Source organism: Lates calcarifer, linkage group LG21 (genome assembly GCF_001640805.2).
Source record: "Lates calcarifer isolate ASB-BC8 linkage group LG21, TLL_Latcal_v3, whole genome shotgun sequence".
NCBI classification, from domain to species: Eukaryota; Metazoa; Chordata; class Actinopteri; family Centropomidae; genus Lates; species Lates calcarifer.
The window spans coordinates 15,797,065-15,819,134 of record NC_066853.1 but is presented as its reverse complement, the minus strand read 5'-3'; the positions used below and the strand labels follow the sequence as shown (position 1 = coordinate 15,819,134).

The following is a 22,070-nucleotide window of genomic DNA, read 5'->3' as shown; positions in this document are numbered from 1 at the left end:
GCACCAGGTGAAATAGGTTGGGTATCAGGACAAACTAATAACTGACATGCTACTTAACTATATGCATACTTGGCCGTACAGCTCAGCTGCATTATATCTCAGCATTTTTCAGCTTGTCAAAAGCAGAACCAGCCATAACACCAGAGAATCACCAGGGAGTAGGGGTTGGGAAATGAATTCACAGAAAGGAGGAGAGGGAGACAGTACCATATGTGGGTGAGAAACATGTTCTCATACAGGCTGTTTTTCTTTTGTTTCAGCTGCACAGCCCCACCTTAAATGAGGACAGGGAGCAGGGGAGCACACTGGACAGAGGAGGAGAGGGGAGAGGTAGATGAGAATTCATTGAAGAATTGGGCATAATGTGCTCTGGGCAGTCCCCGACCCAGCTGTTTTCCATTCAGTGGGAGTCCAAGCAGTGAAATTTAGCAGGGGTGGGATAGACGAGCAGAGAGAGAGAGAGGGGAGCAGAGGAGAGGAGAAGAGGAGGAGGAGGAGGGAGACAGTAAAACATGGCGTGAGACACAACATGTAAAGGTCATGATGTCGGCCATTTAAGTGGACTGATGAGCCTGCTTCCCTTTTCTTTCTCTCTATGTTCTCCTCTCTCTGACACAAAGTAAAGTGAACTACAGACTCTTATGTTGCATCTATCACACCAAAACATTTTTAGATGCATGTACTGTACTGTATTTTACACCCATTAAATAGTTCACAGTGTACAGAATACACACCACTTCCTTCACTGGCCTGTGGCGCCCTCTCATCCCAACCTGGATAAAATTATTTTAAAAAGCATAAAATATACAGTCCTTTTTCATTTAAGATTCAACCTAAAAACTTTGGACACATTCAACGGGTCAAGTAAAGCATAGTTAGCACTGACTAACTATGCTAATCATAATAAACATGTTAAACCTGTGAAGAACGTGCCAAGCTAACCAGCAGCAGCATGAGTTGTGCACTCAGCCATTAACACCATACACATGACACATGATCATATTGATTTCCCCTGATCTGTCTGTGGATTATTTGTTTTGCTTATCTACTCACTACATTCAGAGGTTCCTGAAAGTCACTGACAAAACCTGAACTGTCAGAGTATGAGTCAGAAACATAAATGCAAGCCTTGCAAAACCAAGAGCTACAATTGCAGAAAACACAGATCATTTGCATCTGTAGTAAATGTTCGAACATGTTTATTGTCTAAAGTCTGCATATCATGGCTAAAAGCTAAACAGTGAGAACGTTACTTCTCCATTGTTTTTCTTATCTTTTGGATTCTATATAGATCTAATATTTCTTTTCTTATTCAAAAGCAGGATTTGTCACCTAGAGCAATGCAGTGAAGTTGAACTATAAAATCCAGTCGCACCCAAATACTTTATTGCACAGACAATCACCTGAGCTGTTTTGCTTTGGTTGCTGACTTGACTGAGGAGGGAGGAGGACTTCATGGAGGAAGTGTATTAGTGTGAGCTCAGAGAATATTAGCTGATGTTGAAAAAATTTACACAGATATCAGAGATGCAGGAAATTAAGACACATCATCCTATCTCATCTCGGTTCTGTGGTTTGTACTGGATGAGCCCAACTGCATTAAGACGAAACAACGACTGGGACCTTTTTTAAAAATTGTTAAAGATTATGACCTTTTTATAGTTCTCAAGTGGTTAATATTGAAAGATGCTACAGGAAAGGCCAGAGATCTTTTTTTTCTTACTTGCTTGCTTTTTTTTTTTTTTTTTTTCGTGGAATTCAAGAGAAGTCTCTAAAGTACAAAATGGGAACAAAGCTGAATTATGCCAGAATCGCTCTTTAATGACATCGACACACTCATCATATCAAGTTGTTAGGCACACAAATGCAAATGGACACGCACTTCCTGATCTCTTCATCTAGACATCAGAGTCCCTCATGGTTTAAATGACTCCGCAGTCAACACCTTTGCCCTTCTCACATCCCATCTACTCTACATCAGAAGCGCCAGGTTACGCAAACATCCAGTCCCCTCCAAACCCACTGATTATCAGCCTCATCTATTCATGTTTTACCTGATTATTCCTATTCAGGGTGAAAAAGGTCTGGAGCCTCTTCCAGCACGCATTACTGCCAAAGAGGGAAAACATCCGGAACTGTTCCATCACTGAGCTAACACAGACAGACAGGCAATCACTCACCCTTGCGTTCATACTTGTGAACATTTTAATCTGACTTGCATGTCTTACGGAGTGGGGGAATGGAGGCTCTGGGGGATGGCGGGGTGAGTAAGACCTGGCACCAGCCGTTTGCCCCATTGACATTACCAGGCTGGGTCAGGGCACCCACTGCCTGACACCAGACACTTCAGACCTTTGCCATTTAACATGCAATGCCTCCGAGTGGCAGAGAGGCAAAGGGGCAGGGTAGAGGCTGGCGTGTTCTGGTTTCTCAGTGTCAGCAATGGGCACAGAGGTTTCTGTCAACTGCCCCTGAGGTGAAGACATTAGAGGAAAATTCACATTTATTACATCTTGGGGTGTAATTTTCTTGGCATTTGGGACACCCTCGCTACAAATTCAGACAATTCTGTGGATTTCAAACAAATTCCAATAGCAGAGAGACTTAATTGGAAGAGAACAAAAAAAAAAATGGTAAAACTTATCGTAGAAAACATCCATCACAGTTTAAAGAATCATGTTCTGGTTCAACTTTAACCTCATGCAATTACGTTCTTTCTAAGTGCACACATAAGGTTTTCTTGTGCAGTGAGGGATTATTACCAACTTTCCATTTTAGGCCGCATTAAGCCGAATTCAGCTCTGCATTAAAAAAACAACATGAGCAACAAAAAGGTTGGTCTTGGCTCAGCTTGCAACACATTGCAACGCGACATCATCCAGTGCATTGGGCCAGTCAAATACATGCATGTTTGCCTCACAAATGATGTGACAAAACATTAAATAATTGTTGGTACGATAACTTTCCAGAATAGAAAAATCTTGTCTCTGTAATAGCCTTTTCTCTTGTATCTCAGTATGTTTGGCAAGTCATAGATCTGTTTCTCAAACTGGACTTCGTGGTTCATTTGTTACACCAGTACAACACACCCCAACCTATGCAGCCCCTTGTAATTTTTTTTTAACGCAGAGCTGTTTTGTGGTCTAAACATCCCATTGCCCCTAAATAAAGTGTTTTAGATGATCTGGCTAAACTTTTGGCTTGTTGTCTGATCGTCTGAATTCTTGGTCCCCATAGAACTTCATTGTAGCAATGTACCACATTCCCAGATCTCAGCAATAAATTTAGTGAGTTCAGTGTTCTCATAACCGATAGAAAGGCTCATGACAAGTTAATTCCCGACCTTGGAAATGCTTATTAGCTTTAAAGTTCTGGAAAAAGCTAGTAAGTGGACTTTGAGTTTGAGATTTTTTTTTTGTCAATCTTAGATATGATGGCCACAACTATGAAAATAATACCCACAGTGTAATAAACTGGAATTTTCCTTTAACTCAAGAGAAAACGGTGCTCATGTTCCAGGTTCAGCAACAGAACAAACCAAGATGTGATGGATGTCACACCGTTCCTTTTGTTTTCACCTACTGTTCAAACATCATCGAGCGGATGATGTCTATCATTACACCTGGTGAATATGATCTCGGAGGAAGCACCTTTAGTTCATGAACGTTGATGATTTACAGCACCTGAGAGGAGAAATGCTAATTTGTTTAATGTCAGGACGTAATTTGTGGCAAGTTGCTTGATTCATATCAGACATCTGGAAGGCACTATGATTTCTTATGTGCTGGTGATAATAAGGTGATTTTCACACAGTGGAAAAGGATGTGAGTGTGTGTGCCTGCCTGGCTGGTTTTGCTCCTGCTGACAGAGTAATGGATCTGTTCATTGTTGCATGTGGACTGTGTGTGATGTATGAGATTCATTTGAAATTCTCTGTCTTAAATGAGGCACTCACATGTCTCCATATGGGAGAATATAGACTTGAAGGCGAATGTATTATAGGAAAATGAACAGAAGTTGCTCATTTTTGCGGTCGTCATCACTGTGAAATGGCCTCCATCGTGGTCTTTTGTCTCATATTTTTCTTACAATATGAAACCCATATCATGCACAATAAATGTGTCAAAAACACGAATGGTTGCTGCACCACTCAGTTTTGGTATGGAAGATTCTGAAATGCTGTAAATCTAGCCTAATTCAATTCAAGAAAATATCCATTCTTTCATTTTAGTCAAATCTAAAAAATAGTTTAATGGAATGTTTGCATAGAAAATTATATTTATGTAGCATTATGTCTAATTATTTGTATTTGACCGTCAAAAAACATAAATATGTTAAATGATTTAACACATTTCATCATGAATCCATTATGCAATTCACTTTATTGCCAAGTTGATTTTGAGTATAGTAACAAACAAAAAAAACATGACATTTTTCACATTGGCTTTTAAAAAAAATAAAAGCCTTATCAAGACACCATAATTAAATGAAATTATCATAAAAACCCACAATTTAAATTTACACAAAAATTAACTATAAAACATTTTGACATGCAATAAATACATTCATTTCACTAAAGCAAAGTAAGATCAATATTGACATGAAATGCAGAAAATGAAAAAAAAATACTGTTTGGTTTAATGTATTGCTCTTAATTGTTTTTATGGTATAAACTGTGGTAAAACCACAAAACGAAACACTGGACATGCTTGATTTTTCACGCACATCTGCTTCATGCCGGCCGAAATAAGATCCTGTCTTTCTGTGATGTATGTGATGTATGTATTCTGTCGTGTATTGTTTTTTCCATTTATTTGTAGCTACTGCTGTCTGCGTGGCAGTCTGCGTTACTGCTGAACTTTCTTATCCCCTGAACCACAACCAGTCGGGTACAACCATCTCAAAACGTCACAGTGATCTTCATTAGATCATCATCCATCATTTCTACACATAACCTTTTCCAAAACCAGAATAGATGCTTTTGTGTGTATGTCTCTTGGTGAATATGTGTGTGTGTGTGTGTGTGTGTGTGTGTGTGCGAGAGGGAGAGAGAGGGAGAGAGAGAGAGGGGACCCTGAGGCTCTGTAATATTTTGGCACAGGTTTCAGTGTGTGTTGGGTGGAAGCCGTCAGTGGAATCGCCTCTTCTTTAATAATGGGTTTTTCTACAAGAAGCGACACTCCAAACGGAGCAGGGCAACCTAATTAAATCTGACCTAATCTGGAGCAGCAGTCTGCTATCCAGCTGTGTGTGTGTGTGTGTGTGTGTGTGTGTGTGTGTGTGTGTGTGTGTGTGTCTGCCTGCATGAGTGTGTGTGATACACAGATATACGATCAAATCTTATCCCTGACCAACTTTCTCTCTTCCAAAAATTCCTGCTTGTTTTGTCCTTGCTATTTGTTTGTCTTTGAATTTAAACCTCTGGAGCAGAGGCTGCATCACTGTAAACGAAAAGATCTGTGCCAAAGTCCACTTAGTCCGTCTTGTATGTGTCCAAGGTAGAGAAAGAAACAGAGATCCAAGCTAAACAGATGCAGCAGGAGGACAAAGGCAGCCAGAACCCCCTTTCCTATTCAACTACAAAGAGCCTACTGTGGGTCATGTGCTTATTGGGTGATAATTGTTAGGTCTGGAAAGAGGATGACATCTAGGAGGGCATGCTGACATGAACATTGGGAAAAACTTTGGCAATGACCTGAAGAAATTAACAATGAAAAGGAATAAGGGAAAAAAAAAACTTAATTTCCTCACAAGATAATTTCTTAAAGGATGAAAATGAAATAGAGTTAGCAGGGGTGAACAGACGCACAAAGCAACCAGTTTTCCTTTGTTATTTACTGAAGGTTATGACTATCAAGCACAAGCTATTTTTCTCTCTGTTTCTGGTTCTTTTCCTCTCAACCCTTCTCCCTTACTCGTTCCCTCCATCTCAGCGCATGACTTGGCTGGCGCAGCCGAGGCCCCGGCTCAATTGTGCAATTTCATACATGTTTACTTTACTGGCATCTTTCTGAGCATATTTTCCCCTGAACATTTCCCCTCACATTATTCTGCATTTCCTCTACAACGATATGCTGTCTTTAATCTCTCCCCCCTTTGTAAGCTGTTTCTTGGCTTGGGGGATCAGAATACAATAACGATGTCAGACTTTTTTATTTGGCCCATCATCTGCTGTATTTTAACACATGCCACAAAGTTCATTTTGGAAATTGATCAGGGCTTAAAGAAAAAGAAAGTAGCTCCTCACATAAACATTTAGACAACTGTCTTCTTCAGCATGAAAAACAGCTGGAAGTAAGTGGATCACGGGAGAAAGGGAGGGGGGAGGAGAGAGGGGAGAAAGGGGGGGGGGGGCTAGGCGGCGGGCGCTGTGGGGTCAGCGGTTTGTGTTGAGTGTAAGAGGAGAGGAAGGGACACAGAGAGAGAAAGAGAGAGAGAGGTGAGGAGGAGAGCTGCGCTTTGAGGTAACGAGAGGCGGCCGAACGAGCGCGGCCAAGCTCTGCGCTGGAGGGAGGAAGAGGAGGGAAGGCGAAGGAAGCAAAGTGCCAGAGGAAAGGCAATTGCGGGGACTTCTAGGGGATCATAAGGGTAATAAAAAATCACAATACAATGATTTTTCCAGAAAAGTGCAGTTCGGGGGAAATAAATCTAAAGCAGCTGCTTGTAATAAAGACTCTTGAAAGTGTCAAATCTCTCCCTTGTACTTCACCCCTGCTACACTGTGGGAAAGGCGTTCAGACATGTAGATGGACAGGTGCACTATGTACACACTTCAGAAAACCACACACACACACACACACACACGCACTCACACACACATATACATGCATGCACTCACACAAATTATTGCAACATCATTGAATGCTTGTTAGACTGAAGGCACGTTTGTATTGGTTGACTTAAGAGTCAGTTTATGGTTGTGATGCCAAAACAAGGCTTGATTATTGATATTATTTGGCTTTAGCTCACGAGTCCTCATAAAAAGAAATATGTACACTGGACAACAGTGGCATGTCTGCGCTCTGTGCTCTCGTGATTAGCCACGCAGATAATGGCTATCAAAACACGGCAAAGTCAAGGTTGGTCAGAAGCGTAAGTTCGACAACACAACCCATGGAAACTACAAAGACCGGTTGCTGAGTTTTGTTTTGAGCATCTGCGATGTCTGCTAAGTGCTTCAGTCCTTTTGGCACACAGCGTGAAACACAATAAATGTCAAACAGCGTTATGATTGCAGATCGGGACTATCCAGCCTGTCAGAGTCGCATAGGTGACCTCGGCCTGCTGCCGCTGGTGGAAAGCTTAAAGGCATGCTTTGCATTTTTTAATATTAAACCAAAGCCTGTTTTTTGGTCTATATGGGGCCACTGGAACTCATCCAGATCATTTTTACTTCTATAATGTTAGTGTTAGAAAAGTTACGGGGCCTGGGATGGTTGCCATTACATTACAAAGGAATGAAATGGTCTAAAAAATAAGGTAAAATAAAATAAAAAGATCAACCCACATCTCAAAGTTGGTGGTTTGCCTTACTGCACTTTTTTATATTTGTGTTCTTTCATTTTCATTATATTAATTAATGTGACTAATTGTTTTAAATGCCTAATGTTATTACTTTCAAAACATCTTCATCTAAACCACTTTGGTGGTAACAAGAAGTTTTTCTGAGTTGACGTGTCGTATAAATAACATTAACAAAGGCATATGGCATAAAACCCCATGGGGTGAGTGGCTACACCATTAAATTGAAACAAGCCTCTTCTAATTTTACTAACTGAATCAACCACAGAGCAAAAGAAATGCTGCCAGTTTTTTTTAAATTATGATTTACAATACAGTTTCTATGTCCTTCATATTGATCTGCCCTAGCCCCAAGTTTTAGAAATGTTCAAAACGTGGACATACTATGGGGGAAAATATTGTAATGTATTCCTGTGACCAAAAGGATGCCAAAAAAATTAATCCACAACATCCTCAAATTGTAACAAAATGTCTGAATGGCTTCCTCGCTGTGCAGCGCTTGAAAGGCCACGACATCGTATCATCGTGATACTGAACAGAGGTTTATTCCCAAAGAGCAGGGGGAAGGGGAAGGAAAAGAGAAGATACAGTCTACTTGTTTTCTGAATGGAGAGTTTTAGAAGTACGAACAGGCTTTCATACTGAGACAATGGCTCGTGTCCACCCCGCTGCGCTCTCCTTGCTCCTCTCCCTCCCCATTCTCCGTCCCCTTCTCTATCTGCCCCTGAGCAGAAACACACGGCACATCCTGCTCGACACAGCACACCAACCAAAAGTTCACTTCCTGCTCCTCTGCTCTTCTCCTTCACACCAAGCCTATTCCCAGGACGTGCATTAACAGCGCCTTATATGCTCAAATAGCATAGGGACACACAAACAGACAAGAAAACGCTTCCCTTTTCTATAGATACACAACCTTCCCCACCCCTCCCGCCCGTCACACACATGAATGTGACGGAGCAACTTTCAAACAGTGCACATCCTACAGAAATGTTCAGGCATTATCTTGCTCTTCCCTCCTGCACAGATTTGAAGTGACAGTGGAAAACACTTCATGTTATTTTAATGGTGTAAGGCAGGGAAAGGAGAAGACAGATTTTCATTTAAACTAGTGAATGAGAGGGAGTGAGGGGACTCAAAATTCCCACGACTGACATCCGCCACTTTTAACACGTATGCACATGTTTGTAGACCAAGTTTCTACTGTGAGTAATGTTGCATTTGAGCTTTTCTTTCTCCTTTTCTTTTCTTTTTTTTTTTTGGTTACAGAGCTCAGCAACAGAGTCCCCAAAAACTTGAAGCATCAACCAAAACAAGCAGGCTTCCTGTGTGTTTGTGTGCATGCACGACCTCAGTCTGACTCCTGCTGTAAGTTCACTAACCTCTGGAGAAAAAAGGTCAGTTTTCATACTTGCCCAGAAAAGCCACTGCTCGTCTGTTTAAAGAACTACTGATAATACATCGTGTCTTGTGGGCAAACACAAACGTTTACAAAACGCTACACTCGTCACCTAGGCTCAACCGTATGTATGTGGTTGAAACCAAAGATCAATACCAACATGCTCGCTAAAATGTGGTTCAGAAATTCACAAACAGCCAGTTAAGATACTACCAAAATGACTTATGTTACAACGATTGAACTGGTCAGACCACCACAAGCCTCTTTGAGGACACGACACAAAAGAAAATGTATACCGCATAGTATAAAAAAAAAAAACTAAAAACATGTTAAGACAAAATGTTAATATCACATGTTATCTCTTCACCATAAAACTGTAACAAGAAATTTATAAACACAGAAATAACCACAGGTTTAACACAGGACCACTGCCCTGTTAATAAGAAAATAAAAATAAAAAAGTGTGTGAGAGTGTGTATGCATGTGTGTCTGTGTATGTGTGAAGACAATGTTTCTTTTTCTTTTTCTTTTTTTTTTTTTAGAAAGTTTACTAAAGCTTAGCATCCCCATGCTGGGTTCAGTCCTGAGGTAAGCACCAGTTTCACGTGCGCTGCTTTCAGTTCAAATCAAAATGAAGTAAAGAAAAGTAAGTGACAGGAAACAACATGTTTGATATGATCATATGCTACAGAAAAGAAAGCCCTTAAATTATTGTTACATTTAAAAAAAAACAATCCCAAAAGTCAGGCACATTATCTCTGCTTTTTTTTGTAAGCCTTTAAGATTCTCTATGTCTATCACAGTGTATTTATGGCTTTAGTCTTCACATTCACCCACTGAGGTTGGCATTGGCACTATAGTGGTCAGACATTTCTAATCTGAATCAAGGACCAGAAAAAAAAAGTGGAAAAATAAAAAAGAGAAAAGCCCCAGCATGTTCTTTGGAATAAACATTCAAAGACAAGAATGTGCCTTCAACCCGCAACCTTTAAGTGCTCTTTTGTTTTCAAGCTGGAGGAACTGCTGGTCAGCCAACACAGAAATATGTCATTCTTTGTTTCCGCGTTTGATACCAGCGGGGGTGGCGGTGGAGAGGGGAAAGGAGGCAAGGCTGGGGGGGGGGGCATTTGCCGGGGCCCGGGATGTGATGTTAATACATGGATCAGAAGGGGTAAGATGGCAGGCATGAAATGGGACATCATGCCGGCAAGCAGTGTGAATTGTCCAGGAGAAAAGTGAGATTTCACAGGGATTACTGAGCCACAGCAGCTGGGTTGTTGCTGTTCACCCGCTGGCTTCCAGGGAAGACCCGCAAACCCCTTCTTATGTTCATATCACTGACAGATTAGCAGCCTGCTCTGTATATATATATGTGTGTGTGTGTGTGTGTGTGTGTGTGTGTGTGTGTGTGTGCGTGCGTGTGTGCGTGTGCGTGTGCATGGCGTGTAGAGCACTTTTAAGGCAAAAGGCTGAGTACAGCACTCACTTTGGCCTGTCAACAGTAGCAGGGCTCCCAGACAACAGACTACAGGGGAGGGAGGTCAAAAGAAAGGTCGTACGGTGGAGCGGAGCGCAGCATTTTCACTACTGCTGCTCCTCAATTAATCATCAGACCACCGCGAATTAAGTAATTCCTCTTGACAGTAAATGACAGATTTCTGTGTCATTAATTCTGACCTGGTCCTTGCCTCTGCTGCCTGCCTCGGCTGCATCCGTAATTGTAAATATTACACAATGTCAAGAGGCAACACCCATGCTTCGTCTACACCATGAGATGAAGCTACACTCATCATGAACAGGGATTAGTGTGTCATCAGTTGGGTATGTGCAATCATGTCCCAGTTATGAGATCACAGGGCTGTGCTTGCTGCATCTCAATAACAACTGAAAGCTAAGGGATGTTAGTCAAAAATACAAAGGAAGTTTTAGCTCAAGCGCTGAGTGTAAGGCTGATTAAGCTACCATTACTGTCACATAGCATGAGCCTTCGCCGCACAAATATGTGGGGGAGAGGGCAACTTTCAAAAACGTGGAGAAAATAAAGCAGTGGAGATTTTACCAAAAATGCTGAAGCAATTGCCCTTATCGTTCAGTTATTTCCTCACGACTTGTTGGGGAAGCAGGAACATGATGGGAAGAAAGCTGGAGGGTGAGATACATAAATTGTCCAGTACCCCAAAAACAGAAAAGAATTAAAAAAAAAAAAAAAAAAAAAGTATATCCTCCCATTACTTTAAAGTCCAGAAGAGTTGGCTTGTTCATTTAATAAAAGTTCCGCTCAGGTCTGGACACAAACCCTGAATCTTGTCCTTATGTGCTTTTTTTTGTTTCTTGTACACAGATGATACTTAATAGTACACAGGTTTAGGGTCTGATTGCAACACTTCCTTGCAACAGTTTCTCTTTGGATTTCATTATGATACAAAAATAAATAAAACAATTTCTTTTTTTTCTTTTTTTTTTTTTTTTGGTTTTCAATTTGTCACTTTGGCTCAATGGCTGATTTTTTTTTTTTTTTAAGAAAATGTTTGTTTGCATATGCTGTACATAAATACTGTACTTCTTTAAGTGAGTGTCTCTTGGTCATGGAATAGCACAGGCCCCCTTTATGAAGGAGGACTTTAAGATACATTAGATGCATAGAAAGGCACTTACAGTCTACACATTTTGGTGTGCATTAGCAGACCAATTCCTTTTGGCCTGAGTCTGAGGTGCAGAGGAGATACTGACTTGAGGTGAATGGCTTTTGAATACTGCGAGTTGTGTGTGCACACAGACCTACTGGTGACTGCCATTTATACAGGTCATATGTCTTAGCTGGGTGAGTAGCGGTCAATGGTGCGGGCTTCACTCAGGGCCTGTGGGGGAGGGGGCAGGGGTTGGCCCAGGACATCCATCTTGTCGTGGGGGAGGCCCAGGTGCTCCGAGGCCAGTTTTGACAGTGGGTAGAGGCTCTCTATGACCTTTGCATCAGCTACCAGTTGCTGCTGGGCTTGGATGAGAAGCTCGTTGGCCTTCTCCTGCTTCAGCCCCAGGTGCTCCGCTGTGTATTTACTCAGAGGATAGATGCCCTCTGCAAAGTCCAGCTTCAGTTTCCCATCCGTGGTCAGGCCCCCTCCAGCCCCTCCGCTACTGTGCATCTTCATGTGGCTGATGAGGTTGCGCTGCTGGGCAAACTTACCCCCGCACACCTGACATTCATAGGGCTTTTCCCCAGAGTGGATGCGCATGTGCTCGGTGAGGCGATACTGGCGGGTGAAGCGCATGCCGCAGGAGTCACAGGCGAAAGGTTTAAGGCCCAGGTGGCTGCGCATGTGGCGCGTCATGGTGCCACGCTGCGTGAACTTCTTGCCGCAGATGCTGCAGGGGTACGGCCGCGTCAGCCAGTGGGTTTTCTCGTGCTGTCGCAGAGTGGCTGGATCTTTGTAGGACTTGTCGCAGGTGGAGCAGCGGTAGGGTCGGATCATCTCCCCGATGCTCCCTGAACTCAGCCCCTGGCTCGACTTGTTCTCCAGATGGGACAGGCTGTTCAAGCTGTTGCTGCTGTTCAGGCTCCCATAACCGTTTGTATTGCTGGTCATGTTTTTGGTGCTGCTGTTATTGCTGTTCCCCATCTCCCCGCCAGAGTTGCCGTACAGCTCCTCTTCTGTGTGTGTCTCCACATGTGCGTTGAGCTGTTCTGAGCTCGGGAAGCCTTTGTCACAGGGAATGCAGACATACAGATTGTCCCCGAAGCTCTCCGGCTCATACGACATGTGGAACCTCCCCATCGGTCCCGTAGGGGAGGGGCGGCCTTCACTGCTGCCTGTCTCCTCTGTGCCTGACCCGCTCTTGTCATCCGCTCCTTCACTCTCCTCCCCTGCCTTGTGGTGGTTATGGTGCTGGTCTCCATTTTCACCCCCCTCCTCTTCATCCTCGTCTTCATCTTCATCCTCAGCTGTATATGACAGTGGCTCATGTTTCACCCAGCGGTAGATGTTGCCCATTTCTCTGCCTGCCTCTCCACCTTCCGTGGGGGTGTCAGGGCTGGGGGGGCACGGGTAGCAATCTGTGCCTTGGGAGCCTGAGCGGTGCAGGTGGGGGAGGTGTGGGCCAAGTGGCTGGTTAAGATGGGGGAAAGGCGGAGGAGTGAGGGAGCTTCCCTGGTCCGTCGACTCCATTTTTTCATTGGGGAAGGCCCTGCCATTCGTCCCCTGCATGGGACTAGTGCGGCCGCTCAGAGTCTTGTCCCGCTCCTCATCATTGTGAGTGTTTGCCAGATGGGAATGAGAGGGTGTGTGCTGAGACTGGGAGTTGGGGCTTTTCTTGGAGAGATCAAGGCCGTAGCTGGGGGAGCAGTTCCTCTCGGGGTGGGCTGAGCGCCCAAGCTGGGCAGGCAGAGCTGACTGCAGGGACGGGAACACCTGAGAGCCCTGGGTGGAGGTGGGAGCATACAGCTCCCCAGTGTGGATGGTTAGCCGATGGGGAACTAGCTCATCTAGCTGTGGAGCCCGGGCTGCATGGCTATTCAAAACTGGAGGGCAGGGCTGAATGACAGGAGTAGAAACCCTATACCTGCCACCACCCCCTAACCCCATACTATTGGGTCCCATCTTCGGGTAGGGCAGAAATGCAGGACCTGGGCGTGGAGGGTACTTGCCATGTCTTTTCAGCTTCTTTTTGCACAAAGCCACTAAGTCAAGCAGCTGAAGGTAGCTGGCTGCTGCCAAGACAGCCCCCAGATTGGGTTCAGTGGGAGAAGCGGGGTCTCCCTCACTGAGGCGGCCCGTGTAGATGTAGTCCAGAATGACCCTGAAGACCCCTGGACTCACCATCTCGTGGTCGAGGTTGATGAGATTGTCATGGACCACCAAAGATTTCAAGTAGAGGCTGCTGGCAGCCAGAATGTTCTTGTGAGCTCTGAAGAGGGCGTTCTGCACCACAATGATAACATCACACAGGAAGCCCTTGGTGCGCTGGCTGTTGAGCTGCAGGAGGAGATCCCTAGCATGACTTGGAACTTCCATGGCATCCAGCATCGTCTTCAGTCCGCCACCTGCAACAACAGATATCTGTAAAATGTCATGCAGCAGTCAGCATTTCAAGCCACAAAAACACAATCACTGTATAATCTGTATAATCTACGCCACAGTCACCATTGATGTATTTTATAAAAGGAATCAAGGAATCTATTAAATGTTATGATTTACACATCAGATTATATTGGAATATATATTATTACAATATTTTATATATTATTACATTATTTTTTATTATTACATTATTTTATACACACACACATGCACATGCACACACATATATACATACATACATATAAGTCATTAGAGAAACCTGTAGAAGTGATGTGGATATAAAAATAGCCTTTGCATGTGGTTACATTCATGAGGATTAATTCAGATTAATTAACTGACCGCAGATTTTCTTTTGAAATAGAACACTGCACATAAGTGCATTTTTATGCAAACTCATGATTGCATTTTTTTTTTCAAATTAACTTGTAATTAATGCTTTAAATATTAACATAATCATGTTTAATTCATAGATTCCATTTGATGGAACATGTGCAGAAAGCAGAACTTGTGTGTGGGAAGAACACTTGAAGGCCACTCAGCGAAAGTGAACTTTTGCTAAAGGTGAGCAGTTGCAATGGTTTTCTCATTATCAGAAATTCAAGTCTACGCGTTCACTTCCTCTGCAGAGCGAGCAAAAACAGAGAAAGAAGTAAAGTCAGAACCGCAGATATATATTTTGTAACTGCTGGCTTCCTGATAAAGTATTCCAGTAGTGGTGTGCAGAGTTTTAAACAAAGCAATGAGATGGATGTTTTACAATTATGATGAACAGCAGGTATAAACCTGTGGGGGGGGGGGCACATCCAAAAAAAGATGAGCCCTTCAGCTCCCCTTTCTGTCTAGTCATATAAGGAACACTGGGCGCGCAGGATGTAAATCAGCCTTAGATGTTTCAGTACTTTACATTGAGATGAGCTCCAGGGATCTAATGCATACACACACACACACACATACACATATGTACATACACACACACATTCACACACACACACACACACTTAAATATCAACACTGATTGTTCCATCAAGCTTAAAATAAACTGTATCAGCTGCATGCATGAAACACCATGTATTGTTCAATCAGTGGCATCTGAGGATAGTTTACTTAGGAGATTAAACGTCTCAAACTGTCCCTAAGGGCTTAGTCTCACTGATGGGAAACAAGCAACTAAATAAATATCATGTCATCTGTCTGATCACGGTCTTCCTGACACCATCTCATTCACTTCTTGTTTATTTCATTCAGTGTACGCGCTCAGCACAGGAATAGGGAAGTATGAATTTAAAAAAAAAAAAACCTGACAGTTGATTTACTAAGGAATTCTGGAGAATCCTGAGCAAAAAAAATAAATTATCATGTGTCTCTTTTTCTCTATCAATGCGCCGGCTGCTAAAACTGTGTATTACCGAAACTCAAGGTCGCTTCTTGGTACAATTTTAGCGTTGTATTGTTGTAAATGCATATTGGGTATCAGGCAGCATCATTATCACTGCTGAAGTGTAAAATGAAAAGACACTGTAAGTGTGACATCCAGCTAGTGATCATGTGAAGAACAGTCATCGATATGAAAGAAAAATCCATCTTTTAGATACAGTAGTTCCTCTGAGTGTTCATTTTGGATTTGTCCTCTTACCTACACGTGTGACTTGTGTGTTGTTTATTTCTTATTATCTGGCCCTAAATATCTAAAAAAAAGAAAGGACAGACTATGAATAAAAACACAAGTATGGCAGGTTTACGCTGCGTTTACGCTCCATCATGTCCCCAGTTGTCATCTAAAGTGTTTCCACTTCTGGTTTCTGTCTGGCTTTGATTACTCAACGGTCATACTTTACTATAAATTTTCAATGTCGGTCAGATCAAACATGTTTAGAAAGGAGTGCGATATGAGGAATAGGCCTAGTAATTTCCATAACTTGCTGAAATTCTGCAGAGGTCTCCATTGCACTGAGGGGTGTTCAGGTCACGGTTGCTGTTTACTGTGCGGCGCATGGTGACACGCTGCATACTCACATACGCACAAGCAAGTGTACATTCTTGTCTGTGTTCAGCCCACAGCGCAGTGTTATGCGATGCATTTCAAGTGCATCACAGAGCTTTACAGTAAATTAAACCCTCTTTATATCCTGATTTATGAGCATATGATAAATTTGATTCCACCTCCACAGCAGCCATGCGAATTTCGTGAGCTCTTTTGTGATAGAAGAAAAAACAACAGCATGCAAAAGGCTACATTTGTGTGCACCTGCAATGTGCTGTTCATACAACAATTTATTTTTGGTAAGCTCTTGTGGTAACAACTGTCAAGGTGGCTGTGGGTTTCCTATGAACACAATGAGAACCTCTTTTTTCTCCCTGCGACCAGAATGAGTCTTTTGAGAAATTACAACTACCCTTTTAAAATAGCTGAGCTTACTGTTTGATGACAAAAAGTGAAAGACCACAGTAAAACATGTTTTAGAAAACTCTTGATCTGGAGGGCATGTGTAAGCTCACTGCATCCTGTTAGGAAGCCAGCTATGATTGCAATGATATTTAGTCAGAGAGCACATCTTAAATCAAGCCTGCTACATAGAATATTCTTGTAAACACATTCAAAAGCCTACACCACAGCTTGTTAAACAGGCTAAATGAAATTATTTTTCTCGGCTGCACATACAGTCTTGGTCGCCTGAGTGAGGGTTACTCGAGTCCCACTGGGATGCAAGGCCGTTTTTTTTTTTTTTTTTTAAATCTGATAGCCTTATTTTTTTTAGAGACCCATCAGCATGCTGAGGAAACCTAAAAGATGGTGATGTCGTTTATAGCTACAGCAGCATTAGATTAATATTCATTGTCCCTGTGTTTTGTCTGCTTTGTCACTTTTGTGGTTTGGTGGGAGGGTGAAGCGGGACACTAAACTTCCCTACCTCTACATTCAGCCTCAGTCACATAAACACTCCACACATCTGCTCAAAACGTTATCTTGACATTATATTTTCTTTCATTTCAATTTGCTGCCCATGCTCATGCAGCCCTGTTTATTTTAGAACCCATTTGACCATGTTCACATTCAGTCCAAGTTCAATTTATGGGGCAACACTGCAGCCATACAAAGTCAGTGTAATCCTGCAATAAGACATTTTGCTGAGTTTTATAATACTACAATCCACCTAATTTATTTCTGTTATTTTTTTCTGAGTCACACAAACACGGGCTGGGGAAAGTTTTACGTGCATGAAATAGCAGGCTGGGAGTTTTACATGTAAGCGCAGCCTGGAGCGCAGATCGAGCAGTTGCTGCACACGTGAATAAGTGGACAAGTTGAGTTTTAGTCAGCTCAGCAAACATCATGGAGAGGCAGAGACAGTTTCCTGTTTGATCGTTGTAATCGCGCATCAAAAAATCTGCATTTATTAAATGCTGAAAAGAGTAACACGCAGCTTCTAGGAACCGAGGCAGGAAATCACGTGTAATCACATTATATGATATTATAATGATCAACACTTTTTGTTTACCCTCATTTAATATAGTGCAGGTTATTTCATTTTAATTGATTTTATTTGCATTACTTTCTTTCTAATATCTTCTAGGATGTGCCACAGACTATACATTTATTCGAAAATTAAATACAATTTACTAGGTATACATTTTATTTGCCTGCCTCTCGTTTCGTTAGGGAAGTCCAGGAGTCGTTTTAATGTCATTGCCTAATATCTGAGCACTGTAAGTCGCGTTTTGCAAGCAAGGCATGGAGCAGTCTGCTGACCTGCTGTGTCGCCGCGGTCCTCTCTGTCTCTAATCTGTTTTACTCTGCACTTCACATAGGCCTATTGTACAGTAAAACCGTATCACGAGTGAATCCATCTCTCCAGCGCTGCAGCGCCTCATCCTTTACCGTCTCCTTATCTCCCGTCAGAGACCCTAAATCACCTCCAGAAACAGGCCTTTTTCAGCTCACTGTACTTTTAAAGGTGTATCAGACAGCTGTTTCTTATACCAGCTTCTTTCCGTCGTTAGAGCTGTCAGCAGCACTCAGAAGCATCTCTTTCATGCAGCTGTATAAAGTCTCGACTTTTATTATGGAAGCTAGAAATCCATACACTAGGATGGCCCCCCTCCTCCTCCTCCTACTCCAAAATATTCCTATAATATTCTTTAGTGTGTCCGTGTTCGCCTGAACTCAGTGCTGACATTATTACGCACAACGATGGGCCTATTTTATAATCTTCAATAGGTACTTTATGATTTTGTTTGAACTTCCTTTATAAATTTATTACAGGAGAATTGAATAAGCTGGAGTTCCCTTTTAGCAGAGGTGGCTGTTCCCTTTAAACGTTACATTATCTTTTAAACTGTAAAAAAAAAAAAAAAAAAATTAAACTCGAAGTTCAGATGTTTTTTTTTAAGTCATGTTCGAAAATCTGATTTTGTAGCGTGACACAGACTTGTCTTGATTTGTACCCGAAACGTTTTATATAAATTCTGCTGATTTATTTCAAGCAAGATTTGAACTTAAAAACGCCATTTCATCTGGATGATCCTGAAGAATTTTACAAATAACTGCCTGGCATGTTTAATTAAATATTTGGAGGGGGGAAAAAATAGGTTGGATGTTTTCAATCGACTCGAATTTAAAGCGGATAAAAGAAAAAGCGAAGCACTTGGTCGCTATTACAATTAGACTGGAATAAAAAAAAAACATAATAGACTGCATGCTGTAAAGTAACTTCCACTAATATTTCAAAGATTCGATTAAAAAAGCATAGATTCTGTGTCGCAGCATACACTGTACAGTTTAATGGATAAAAACCTAAATGTCATCCTTCCCATCTCCTTGTTTGGGTGCCTGTGTGCAGCATATCAGCTCTTACCTGCATGCCCGATGTCTTCTGCCATCCGATCTAAGTCTCCCTTAATGATCATCTCAGCAGTCTCTAGGAGTCATATCTGACGTTTCAGCTTTGAACTGCCAGCCTCCCCAACAAACCATGCCAGTTTTCCGAGCGCGTCTGCCAGCTCTTTTTTTATGATTATTAATTGATATGAATTTCTTGTCGCTCCTTTAGGTCCGTCCTCCCACCCACTTTCCTCCCTCTCCCTCTTTCTCTCTGCTTCTCTGCCCCTCCTCTCCCCTCTTTCTCATCCCCTCCTATAAAAAATACGTGCTTAGACCAGCATCAGTTTCCTCCTATTTTTTTTTTCTAGTAATTTCCTTAGCTATTTTTGAGTCGGAGCAATAACGCGCACCGGGATGATAATGGAGCCTCTATGCGCCTTAAGTGTTTTAGCGCCCCGTGTGATGTCAGTCTATAATAAAACTAAAAGGTAAAATCGAGGGCAGGAACTTCAAGTGACCCCGACTTGAACTTCTCAACACATCGTCTTAAAGAGACAGGCAGCTATTGTATACACACGTATATACGTTCCATGTTTATGATCAGGCAGCCCACTTAAATTTGGGAGAGCAGTTTAATGATGGAAATAACTAGCTACATCAGGAGCTCTTAAATTTCTTCATGTCAAGGACCTTCAACGAATTAGACGCCCCCCACCCCCCCACCCCCAAACACCACCATATTTAATTTTATTTCGTCCCTGAGGCCAAAATGAATTCAAATTCAATCACAAGTTATGTTGCTTTTTGAGCACTCTGGGAAATAAATTCCCAGCTGTTGGTATTCTGTGATTGTGAACTTTTTTTTTTTTTTGTGATAAAGTAAAATCAGTAAAACGGTTAAATGAAGGTGGATCTCACCTTCCCTGCAAAAATTGCCCCCCACTTAAAACTTTAAAAGGAGGTTTGATGAAACACTTAAAACACTCTAAAACATCTCTCTCTATCTATCTATCTCTGTCTCTCTCTCTCTCTCTCTCTCTCTCTCTCAGGTAAAGCATCAGTCTCATCCACCCATCACCTGGACAGGCTGATTGAACGGGACATGACTGAACTGATTGAGTCCCCTGAAAACTGACAACACAAAGACATTAGGGCCTTTTCTGGCCGCATTTAAATAATGCGCCTGCGTACTTTAAAACATTTTATTCCTCCCGCGGAGCTTGATGTCAAAATATTCTTATGATAAGTAATAAAAGAACGCAGCTGTAGGGCGCCATAACATAGAGCCTGCTGTGGATCCGTGCTGTCCACTGCTTCCCAATTTTTTAATATAATTTCCACTCTCTGCTGTAGAACTTTACAGTCATCCTACTCAGTATTTTTTTACAAAAACGTTCAAAGTTAAATTAATTATTTTATGTGGCTTTTAGAAATTGTAAGCTTATTTCTTTCTTTATGCCAAACATCTTATACTGAAAATCTTCTTCACAAGACATCCAGCTACTTGGATGTTTTTAAATATGCGTATAATAGGGCTCATGATTTCAAAATAAATATATATATCAGATAAGCTTTAGGCCAGGCGTGACCATATGATCCAGATGCTGATTCCTTCGTCAATACATGCTTCACCAACAGCATCGGCTCACAACTAAAATACATTAGAGAGCATATTAAAGTTGGATAAGCGTATAATTGTAGTCCGCTAAATGCTGCACAGTGTGACACACTGTGCGATCACACGTCTGCGTGGATGGCATCCCTGTCTCTCTGCCTGTATCACAATCTTACCTCGGACTCATGTCTGGTGCTCTGGCCGTCTGTCTGCTGTCCTTTTCGGCATTCCCTCATTGAGATCTCCGCAGTTTTCCCTCAGAGTCCAGCTGTTTCGCAAAACTTCTCTTCCGCGTGAATTTGATGCCCTCTCTCTCTCCCTCACTCTCTCTCTCTTTCCGTTTTCCCCCCTTTGCTTTCGGGACTCTTCCATACACCGAATTTCTCACGTGTTAACGAGACTATCTGACACTTTAGACTGTGTTGAGGTCCGGTCGGACCAAAACCTGCCGGTTGAAGACTTTACGCGCACAGCGACACCCAATGGCAGCGAGTCCCAATTGGCCTTGTCAAGGTGGGCATGCTGTGCAGTTATTTGGGAGCAAATTATGGGGAAGCAAAGCTATCACCTCTTACTTGTGAGAACCATAGTAAAACACATGGTAACCTATAAACCTGTAATATTGATTAGATACTTGTTGGTCAACTCTTTGCAAATTAAAAGTACACAAATTTAGTTCAGGTGAATTAACCTTTGACGATGAATATCCTTCATATTCACTGTAAAATGTGCAGTGGTGGAAGAAGTATTCAGATATTTTACTTCAGTAAAAGTAGTAATTCCACAAGTAAGTAAAAGTCTGACATTTAAAAAGAAACTGAACTTAAACTTGCAATTAAAGTATAAAAAGTGAAAGTACTCATTCTACTTTTGGCACTTTTACCCCAGATAGAGTTGTATATTCTGTTATTGAATCATTACTGTGGAAGCATTAACATGTAAACCATACTTAAATGTTGTAATTAGCCTGGGTGGAGCTGATTTTAACTGATATATATAAAGCGTTGAAGTTTATTCTTATATGGGTTGATTTTATTTTTTGTGTGTAATCTCTTAATTTGAAAGTAACTAAAGCTGTCAGATAAATGAAGGGGAGTACAAAGTATTTCCCTCAGATATGTTGTGGAGAAGAAGTATAAAGTTGATTAAAATGTTTAAGTAAAGTAGGCCTACAAGAACCTAAAAAATGTTTTATTCAAGTACAGTACTTGAGTAAATGTTAAAAAAAAAAGTCTAACAATGTTGTAGCTTAATAAAATGGCTTGCACTGTTTGTAAGTAAGGTGCACTCCAACCTGTCATTGCAAAAGAAACGCTGCCCTTTGACACCATGTATGACATTTTCTTGTTGTTAATAATCACCACTTACAGCTGGATTATTTTCAATTTATATGATAAAAGTGAGTTGATTGTGTACACTGCTGCTAATCAGCTTCAGTGTGTCTGAAAAAGTACATTTTTATTCTGTCTGCAGACTGTAGTTGGCAGGAGTCATTAACGTTTTATAAACAATAATTCTAAGCCATATTTAATCCACTGTGTTTGGACTGATTATGTCAGACAGCGCCTCCAACTTCAAGTCTTTTCCATAGTCATCCAGAGTCTTTTGAAAGACCACAGAATGAAATAGATGAAAGTAATTATT

General features: G+C 41.8%; 1 protein-coding gene across 4 annotated transcripts; it reads right to left on the bottom strand.

Moving 5' to 3' along the window:
• Positions 1-4,363: 4,363 nt before the first annotated feature.
• hic1 (hypermethylated in cancer 1) lies at positions 4,364-20,869 on the bottom strand. 4 transcript variants are annotated; one of them, XM_018668231.2, is made up of 2 exons: positions 20,603-20,869; positions 4,364-13,971 (listed from the first exon to the last, which is right to left on the bottom strand). In XM_018668231.2, the coding sequence occupies exons 1-2, from the start codon at positions 20,660-20,662 to the stop codon at positions 11,734-11,736; spliced, it is 2,298 nt and encodes a 765-aa protein (XP_018523747.1). In that variant the 5' UTR covers positions 20,663-20,869; the 3' UTR covers positions 4,364-11,733. The 4 variants fall into 4 exon arrangements, with proteins under 4 accessions (XP_018523747.1, XP_018523750.1, XP_018523749.1 ...); XM_018668234.2 differs by having other exon boundaries at positions 4,364-13,955; XM_018668233.2 differs by lacking the exon at positions 20,603-20,869 and adding an exon at positions 18,846-19,359.
• Between the last annotated feature and the right edge of the window lie 1,201 nt (positions 20,870-22,070).

What these genes read in the sequence shown, in the direction of transcription:
- hic1 (XM_018668231.2), bottom strand. Translation starts at nt 20,662, where the DNA reads ATGAGGGAATGCCGAAAAGGACAGCAGACAGACGGCCAGAGCACCAGA. An exon ending in GCACCAGACATGAGTCCGAG is followed by an intron (nt 13,972 to 20,602) that starts GTAAGATTGTGA and finishes GACATTTTACAG; the next exon opens with ATATCTGTTGTTGCAGGTGG.